The sequence below is a fragment of the Gekko japonicus genome, unplaced genomic scaffold (assembly GCF_001447785.1).
Source record: "Gekko japonicus isolate JY-2015 unplaced genomic scaffold, Gekko_japonicus_V1.1 scaffold1406, whole genome shotgun sequence".
NCBI classification, from domain to species: Eukaryota; Metazoa; Chordata; class Lepidosauria; order Squamata; family Gekkonidae; genus Gekko; species Gekko japonicus.
In genome coordinates this window covers 83,987-93,590 of record NW_015160254.1, presented here as the reverse complement: position 1 = coordinate 93,590, position 9,604 = coordinate 83,987, and the positions used below count along the sequence as shown (strand labels likewise).

Genomic DNA, 9,604 nt, shown 5'->3' with positions numbered 1-9,604 from the left:
TCTAATCGACACAAGGCCATACAGTTACGTCACTACATTGTCTTCTGACTGATCTTCATGGCTGTTCTATCCTGGTTCTCTAGATCCCCTTCTTGGCATGCTTTCTGAGAGGCCAGACTTGCTCTGTTTATGTGTGCCACGATATCCTCTATGATCTTTTTGGTCAAGTCCACCAACTGTTCCCTGTATGTCTGGCCATATCCATGACAGGTCAATGCAACAGTCAAGGGGACCTTTCCCTGAGATACTTCCTCCAACACTGAAAAATCACAAGAGAGGCCAATGTTTCTTTCTCTTTCCTTACCATCCCATCCCATCACTTTTTTCTCCCTGAGCCCTTTGCTTCTTTCTTGTTCCTCTCCTTTTCAGTGTCCACAGATATTGCGAGCGTTGGATTATTTTGTCATTTCTTCCCACTTGCAGTAGGAAATCTGCCTTAGGAACTGAAGTGCAGCAGGAGCAGAAAAAAGCCCAGTTTCACTCAACCTGGTATCTGGCTTTGTTAATTACAAACCACCTTGCTGTATCTTGCGTCTCTGAAGGAATGCATTCTTCTGGACATGTACAGAACGCCTTTTACTCACATATGAATAACCACTGTTAGTCCTATCCACACTGACTTCAATGGACAGAGAAAGGTGTAATTCTCATTTGAACGGTGCTGTGATTCTGCCAACTAGGTTCTCAGGCACACCACTTGATTTTACAGACATACCAGCATACGATCCCTGTAGTGGGAGTCTGCTTTTCTCTCATTCTCTCCAGAGTCTAACCCTGAAGTCCCCAACCTTTTTTGAGCCTGTGACCACCTTTGGAATTCTGGCACAGGGTGGTGGGCAAAACCACAAAATGGCTGCCGCGGGAGGCAAAGCCAGCCACAAAAGGGCTGCTGCAAGCAGTAGAGCCACACAGACACAGAGGAAGCTCAAGTGCAGGACAGAAGATAATTTTATTTTTAAATTTATTTTGGGGATTTTTATTTTGCCCTCCCCAAACAGGCCTAGGGCCGATCATAACAAATCGAGTCAAAGACTCTTTACAACAAAATCACATTAAAATCATAAAAACAACAAACAATAAAATTGGTAGCAGCAATATAGATCTGTTGGGGCCGCAAGGTGGAATCAGATGGGCCCTTTCAGCAGGTTGGGAATGAAAGCAGGGAGACCAACTGAGGTGGATGCCCATCGCCTCAACCAAAGGCCTGGCATAACAGCTCCATTTTGCAGGCCCTGCGGAATGATAAAAGGTCCCGCAGGGCCCTGATCTCCAGTGGGAGCTGATTCCACCAGGCCGGGGACAGGGCAGAAAAAGCCCTGGCCCTGGCCGAGGCTAAATGGATGTCTTTTGGGTCGGAATTAACCAGTAAATGTTGGTCCTGTGAGTGCAAGGCTCTTCGGGGCACATATGGGAAGAGGTGGTCCTTCACCTGGAAAAAGGAGTTAATAGAATAAATCCAATGCTGTGGTGGCAGCTGCCACTAAAATGTTTCCAAAAATATGCATAGCCAATCAGATCTCAAAAGACCAATCAGATGCCCTGCCAGGCAAAGGCCTTGTCTGGCCCCACCCACATTCTACAAACTCTTGGCAGCTGCCAGGAAAAGGGCCAGTGGGCACCATGCTAAGGACCATACGTGTTCTGTTCCGGCAGACACAACCTGCCCCGTCTCTAGGAGGCAGGGGTTCGTCTTGTCTAGTCCTGATGAGCCCTCAGACAAACCCATTTCCTGTCATTCATTGTTGTTTATGGAGCAGAGGTCCATCAGTAGCTATTAGCCACAAGGTCTGGGGCAAGGGGTGCTCTGTCTTCTTGGTGCTTTGGGGGGAGGGCAAACAGTGGGAGGGCTTCTAGTGTCCTGGCCCCACTGGTGGACCTCCTGATGGCACCTGGTATTTTTGGCCACTGTGTGACAGAGTGTTGGACTGGATGGGCCATTGGCCTGATCCAACATTTGCTCCTCTTATGTTCTTAGTGTTTTTATGGAATTGTTTTATAATCACAAAGGTTCTTCTTAATTGTTCAAGCGTTTTAATGTTTTTTATATTCACCGCCTTGGGGAGGGGACCCCGATTGGGTGGAAAGGCATCATTAAAATGTTTTAAGGCTCCGGTCAGACGGGCCGGATATTGCGGGGGGAGGCGTGGCTAATTGTCCCGGCGCAGTTTGATCCGCGATTACGTGATCAGACGCGCCGGCGGCACACCACGGGTCCTTTCCTCGGCGCCGGCGGGTAAACGAGGGACTGGAGGGGAATGCTGCACACCAGCGCAATCACACTATGGGAGTCTGGAGGCAGCCCGTGGCAAACGTTTTCTAGTACTTTGGAGGTACTACTTTTTTAATGCACATTTTCGGTGGTAAACCACGGGTGCACTCCACTTCCCAGATGTTGGGGTGTGATCGCGCCCGGATAATCCGCCTACCATCTGTGCCTCTCCCGCGGCAACTTTGCCGTGTGACCGGGGCCGAAATACAGTAAATAAAATGCAGGCCTTTCAGAAGCGAGCAGGCTGATAGTACCTAAGACCCCCCATTACCATTTCCGCTGTTACGTGGTAGAGTTACGTCCCATAGAATAAAGTAGAAAAAGCCCAGTTTCACTCAACCTGGTGCCTGGTTTTAATTGCTAACTGCAGAACACCTTGCTGTAACTTGCCTGTCTGAAAGACTGCATTCCTCCGAACATGTACAGAACGCCTTATACTCACATATGAATAACCACTGCTTGTCCTGTCCACACAGACGGCAATGGACAGAGAAAGGTGTGATTCAAGCGTAAAGGATGGAACTGCTAATAAATGCAAAGGCGTTACAATACATAAGGCCCAGCCTCCTCCTAGGGGAAATGGGGCAAGTAAAAAAGAAGAAAACCACTTCCTCAAATCACCACAGATGCCTTCAGCAGAGTCTGAGGGACGCTGTACAGAAGCCCCCTGCTGCAGGTTGCATCTTATGGATTTGTGTCTTGGGCGGCATGCCAGACATCACTGGTGACGCACTAGGTGGCTCTTTAAGTTCCTCCTCAAGGGAAAGGTCTCTACAAGGGCTTTTAACAACACTTCCACATCCAATGTGCTACGTTGGTCCTGTGTATGTGTGTGTAAAGTGCCGTCCAGTCACAGTTGAGTTATGGCGACCTTGTAGGGCAGGGGTGTCGAACTCATTTGTTAGGGGGGCCACATCTGACATAAATGAGACCTTGTTGGGCCGAGCCATGTGTATCATAAAATGTAATGCCAGGTAGCGGAGATATAAACTTTATAAAAGACACAAACACAAAGGGTTTTTTTTTAACTTAAAATAAAAACATGCTTAAAACATTAGCACTCTCTGCAATATTTTGTTTATTTAACAGTGTCTGATAACTGACACCTCTTGCTCTGAATTATTGCATCAAAATGTCTGTGCTGTTGCAATCTTCAGTATGCTGTTCAGGTAATCTGTAAACTGCAAGCCTATGACGACGCAGCAGCAGCAGCAGAACTGGAAGAAGAAGCAGAAGACAGCCAGTTCCACTGCGGGCCTGATAGAAGCCCTCTGGGGGCCTGATCCGGTCCCTGGGCCGCATGTTTGACACCCCTGCTGTAGGTTTTCAAGGCAACATACAGGACTCGCAATAATGGGTTTAAATTAAGGGTGGGAAGGTACTGGCTGGATATTAGGAAAAACGTTTTTACAGTCAGAGTTGTGCAACAGCGGAATTGGCTGTCTAGGGAGGTGTTGAGCTCCCCCTCACTGGCAGTCTTTAAGCAGCGGCTGGACAAATCCTTGTCAGGGGTGCTCTAGGCTGATCCTGCCATGAGGCGGTTGGTGGAGCACACCTCCACTTGAATCCAGCTGGGTGACCCTGGGTCAGGCACAGTTCTCTCAGCCCACCATGAGCCTAGCTTGCCAAACAAAGAGCTAGAGCTTCTGGCTGCCAGACAACCCTAGGATCTCCTGGTTATACTACACACACTGCCATAAGATAATAATAATAATTTCAAGGCAACAGATGTTTAGCCGTGGTTTGCCATTGCCTGTCTCTGCCTGGGGACCCTGGTATTCCTCAGTGGTCTCCCATCCAAAAACTAACCAGAGCTGGCCCTGGCTTGGCTTCCAAAATGTGATGATCTTGGGAACCTGGGCCATCCAGGTCAAGGTGTATGTTGCTCCTACCTGATTGTGTTACCAGCAGTGTTCCCTCTAAGCTGAACATTTTTGTCTTAGCTCAGGAAGGGTGGCTCCAGAGCAAACTAATTTATGCAGTGGCTAAATTGCAGGCTCACAACTTTAATGCCCGTAGCTCGCCAACTATAATTTTTGCTCATAAGACTCCACAGCTTAGAGGGAGCATTGATCAAGGTGTATGTTGCTCCTACCTGATCGTGTTATACCAGATGTCCCCTTTATAGAGGACACGTCCTCTTTTTTGCTGTCTGTTCTCTTTTGGGCTCTTTTTTCTTTTTTTAACTGACAAAAACGTCCTCTTTTTACGTTGGAAGGGTTAGGAATAGTCCTAATTAGTCGCGATTCTCTCCGCTTAAACAGTAGGCGTCTTTAAAGCGAGATGTGTCAGCGTCAGCCCTGAAACACATCCTCTTTTCAGCTTCCCAAACCAGAGGGGGAGGAAGAGGAGCCCCACCCTCCCTAATGGGGCACAAACCTTGGCAGGCCGGGCGATGGTGGCTCGCCCAGGCACACGCGCACAGCAAACGGAGCTTGTCTTGGCTCGCGGGCGAGTCGCGAGAGAGCAGCCGCTGGAATCGGCGGCAGCGGGAGAGAGGGAGGGAGGCGGCTTCCTCCTCTCCGCGCCCCCGGGATGCCGCCGCGCAAGGAGCCGCGTCCCGCGGAACCTCCCGCGGGCGGCTCCGCCCAGTAGCGGCCCCTCCCCGGTCCTGGCGCCAGGGCGCAGCCAATGGGCACGGCCGGGGCGGAGCCGGCGTGGGCGGCCGGGGCAGGCGAGGCCGGGCGGATGGAACGCGCGAGTGGGGCGCGCCCTGGGAACGACCGGAGCGCGTCTGCTGCTGCTGCTGCTCCTTCGCCGCCCGCCCGCCCGCCCGCCTTTTTTTTCCCCCGCCCGGCGAGGGAGGCTGCAGGGGTCACTTGCAGTTAAGACTCGTTTTGCACAGGAGTGCAAAAAAAAAAAGCGTGGACTCATTTTGCATAGGATGGCATCTGGGGCCACGTTGAGCGGGGGCGGGGGGCGCGGATAGAAGGGCCGCCTGTCCCCACCGGCCCCCGCGGGTCGGGGTCTGCTACTACGAGGCGCCGCGGAGAAAAGCGCCCCGCGAGGGTCTCTCTGGGCGAGTCGAGAGTGCCTGTCCCCCGGGCCCTCCGCTGGGTCCTGCTGCACCTGCTCGCGCTGGGTCCTCCTCCTCCTCCCCCGGCTCCTGCCTGCAGCCGAGAGGCATCCCGAGCCGGCCCGCGCTCCAAGTCCCAGCCCCACCCCCGCTTACCGCTCATAGCGGACTGGAGCCTCAGCCAGGCCCTTCCCCCAGAGATGGCTGAATAGACGCTCCCTGTTCCCAGACCCCGTGCTGGAGACCGAGAACAAAGACTTCCCTGGGGAAAGGGGGTTCCCCCCCACCCCGCCTTGAGGGAGCCTCCACATCCAGAGGCAGTCGACCACAGGATACCACTGCTGGGAGGCAGCCTCGGGGGGCGGGTTGGTCTGTTCACCAGCCGTGGTGGGAAAGGGGATGCTGGGCCCGGTGGACCAACTGCTGAGCTGATCCAGCAGGGCTCTCCCATCAGCTGGTTGTTGGAAAGAGAAGGCCGGCCTGGTCCTGCAGGGATGCAGATGATCAGGCTCAGTTGCCACTTTAGGAAAGAACCAGTGTCCAAGAGCACTTTATTTATTTATTTATTTATGCTTTCAATTTAATACCCCGCTCTAATCCCATAGTTGGGGTCTCTTTAGAGACTAACACGATTTGTGGCAGGGCAGGAGCTTTCCAGTGGGTCACTGCTCACTTCACCTTGACCTGTCAGTTGCCACCTGTCTGCCCCTGCCTTCTGACAACCCTCTTTGTGTACAGAAGAAGAAGAGGAGATTGAATTTATACCCCGCCCTTCACAACCCAAAGGTGTCTCAGAGCTGCTTACAAGCTCCTTTCCCTTCCCCTCCCCACAACAGACACCCTGTGAGGGAGGTGGGGCTGAGAGAGCTCTGACAGAAACTGCTCCTTTTCAAGAACAGCTGTGCCAGAACTATGGCTTGCCCAAGGTCATCCAGCCAGGTGCAAGTGGAGGAGGGGGGAATCAAACCCGGTTCTCCCAGATTAGAGTCCCCGCACTTAACCACTACACCAAACTGGTTCCTTGACCCTTCCAAAAGTTGAAGCCCTTAGAATCGAGTCCAAGGAGCACCGCAGGGACCAGCAAAGAGTTTGAGGGTGTGGGAGGGGTCAAAGTCAAAGCTTTCCCTTGTCAGCCACGTGCAGGAATGGAGATCTCGGAGTCCTCCTGTTCCAGTCAGAAGGTGGGAGGGGGTGTCGGAAAGAATGCGGGTAAAAGATGCAAGGGTCCGGTGCACATTCCAAAAGTTAGCCTCTTTCGAAACAGTCATTTCGCACAATCATCCCCAAAGAGCTTCTCCTAAGTAATTTTGCCTCCGGTAAAAACAACTTCCATCCTCGGGTCCCCCTCCCATGAACCATTGTTCTTCATACTCCATCTTCTTTTTCTTCACTCAAGCTTGTTGCTAGGTTACCAGATTTCCACTCCAGCCTTTTTTTAGCCTCTCGGCCCGTTCTCCTGACAGAATGGATTCGGTCTCCAGTTAGCTATTACCTTGGGGGGGGGCAGTGTGTGTGTGTGTGCATGTGTGTGTGCGAGCTCGCCTGTCTTGTGTCATGCCCGCCCGAGCGTGGCTGTTCAGCCATTGTCTTAGGGATGGGTGTTTCATGATTCTTCCAGAGTGGCGGCCGTCATAACAGCCAGTGAACTCTTTTTGTGCACCGGCCACAAAACCCAGCGGGGGAAATCCTTGATTATTTAGGAGTGGAGTGAATCTTGAATTTATTTCATCCACACGGGTATATTTGAATAATCTCACACTGATTGTAATCTGTTTTCTTTCCCTGTAAGATTTTAATTTTGGCCTCTTGGATGGTGGGTCAGTGTGCTATTTGTTACCAGTAAGCAGTTGCTTCCATCTCTTTCTTTGGAAGTTGATTGTAGGTGCGGAAGAAGCACTTCAGGTACCCAAGGAAGAGGAATTGACTCTGGCTTGTGCTCTCCCCCTACCCCAAAAGCTTTTATATTCCTCTGGTATGTAGAGAAATCCTCCTCTGTGTGAATGTAGGGTACTAGTGAGGAGAAAAGCAAGAGGAAGACATGACGGAGGTTTCTAAGTGGTAGCCACTCTGCATGTTGGACAGGAACATGAAAATCCTATACATGCCATTTCTGTGGAGGGGATTCTCTGGCAGAGTAGATCCTCACAGTACAGCTGGGTAAAGAACACTCTCAAGTAGTTTTATTGATAGAAAATGGAGGTACAAAAAGGGTAGCGATCAATGTTCCCTCTAAGCTGATTATTGTGAGCTAGCTCACAATTTTTCAGCCTCTGGCTCACACATTTTTGTCTTTGCTCAGGAAGGAGGGCTTCAGAGCAAACTAATTTATGCAGTAGCTAAATTGCTTGCTCATAACTTTAATGCCAGTAGCTCACAAAGTAGAATTTTTGCTCACAAGACTCCACAGCTAAGAGGGAGCATTGGTAGCAATGTCATTGGATTTCTTGTCACCATAATTATGTGGTGCTCACCAGGGCAATTGATCCTGACTACCTGTGTCACTGAATTCAGAAGGTGCTGACTATCTTGGAAAAGTTGGCGTCTGAGTCATGGCCTGGTTTAGTAGTTTCATCTTGTGTGTTCCTTCTCCATCTCAAAGGAGGCTTTGAAAATCCAGCCAAATCCATTTATTGCCACTTTCTTTCTTGCCAGGAGGTCTTTCTCCATCCACTCTTTCTTCTGGGAATTACAGTTTTAGATCAAGTTGACTTTCCAGGTCCAAGGTGGTAGTCTTTGAACACACTTGATCACTTTTTGAAGGAATTAAAACAGCATTGTGTTGTTGCAGTGTATTAGAGAGAAAGCTTCCTAGGAAGACTGAAACATTTCAGGGACAGGAAGAGTTTCACGTCACTAGAGCAGTCAGTAGATTGAATGGTTTTGTTATTCAATAACTTGCTGTCTCAGTGAGCAAATTTATTTAATCAGCTTTCCAGCTGTATCTTTCTGGACATTGCAACATTACGAAACCAGAGCGATTCATAGAACTACTCTTTGTAATCCTAATTCCAGGGCTATTTTGGGGCAGGAACGGAGTTCCGGCTGGCTTCAGAGTTGGCCATGCCCACTACAGCCAAAACCTCTGCATGCGTGGCTACAGAGGGAAGGCCTGGAGAGCGACCCCCTCCCCAGCGACTCCAAGGCGGCCCGGCCAGGGAGTGGCCCTGGAAGGATTGGGGAGGCATTTAAATGCCTCCCCATGCCTTCTCTGACCTGTCCAATGGCCGGCTTGCCTGGGCTCCCCGCAGCCGCAGGACGCCCAGGCAAGCCAAGGGAAGGCATGGGGGTGTGCCCTAATATGCTAATGAGTTTCTGCAGCTGGGTGTGGCCTATTATGCTAATGAGTTCCTGCTGGGCTTTTTCTACCAAAAAAAGCCCTGCCTAATTCCATTGCATTGTTTACTGGGTGCCTTAAAATATGTAATTACACAGTATAAAACAATGCAAGCTGTCTTGAGTCTCAGTTAGGAAGGTGGGCTGTAGATAAATAAGTGAATGCCCAGCATGGCATCAGTCTCATGTTGAGGATTTGTCTTGCATTGTTTCTGTCCTCTTCTCTTCCTGGGATTGGGTGTGATTTGAGCAAGGATATGACATCAGAATGACCCGTCTTCCTGAATCCTTCCTTCTTCCCTCTGTTAGTGTGTCTTGCACTGGCCTCTTCTGCAGTCTCCCAAGTCAACACAAAAAGAGAAGGAATTTTGCTGTTTTCTTTAAATAGATGTCTGTTTGTAGATGAAACAGAAAGCTCCCTTTTCTTGGGATTAAGATTATAGTGGGAATAATATCTTTACGTTCTTTGTGTACACTATGGGAAATTTTTTGGTCATTTGAGTATGGTATAAGAGAAACTTTTTTCTGTGGAAGAACACTCATAACGAGTGTTGAAGTCAAAATTGGAAATCCATGTCAGTTTTTTCAGGAAAGGTCCTGGAGCAGTTTTCATCTTCAATTAATTCTTAGGTTTGTATTTTTTTCCCCCTGAAAGTGTGTGCAAAAGATCTCTGCAAAACAGGAATCCTCCTGTTGTGTTCTGGCTCTGGGCCTGGGCTTTACGAGTTGCTTCGTGATAAGAAATGTAGTAAAACATCGTGGATGGCATTTTCTCGATTCAGGCTGCAATTCTAAAAATGCTTTCCTTTGAATAAAACGAGTCTTACTTTGAGGAGTGCTCCCTCAATCTCTCAAATGTCACCAAAGAATCCCGTTAAGAAGTTTCTGTTTTGAATGGAGCAGCAGAGTACAATAAGAATTATCTGTGTTGATGGAAAACCATGATTTTGAGATTGCTTCTGACTCTGAAAATAAGCCTCTCCCTC

The 9,604-nt window shown here is 49.7% G+C and overlaps 1 protein-coding gene across 1 annotated transcript in view; it reads left to right on the top strand.

Moving 5' to 3' along the window:
- Positions 1 to 4,635: 4,635 nt before the first annotated feature.
- The window catches only part of CRIP2 (cysteine-rich protein 2), a gene marked incomplete at its 3' end in the record, with an annotated part of 58,154 nt that continues 53,185 nt past the window's right edge, over positions 4,636 to 9,604 (top strand). The window contains exon 1 of the mRNA XM_015414354.1: positions 4,636 to 4,966. Coding sequence (XP_015269840.1) covers positions 4,636 to 4,966 — 331 coding nt within the window. The remainder of the gene's footprint in view (positions 4,967 to 9,604) is intronic.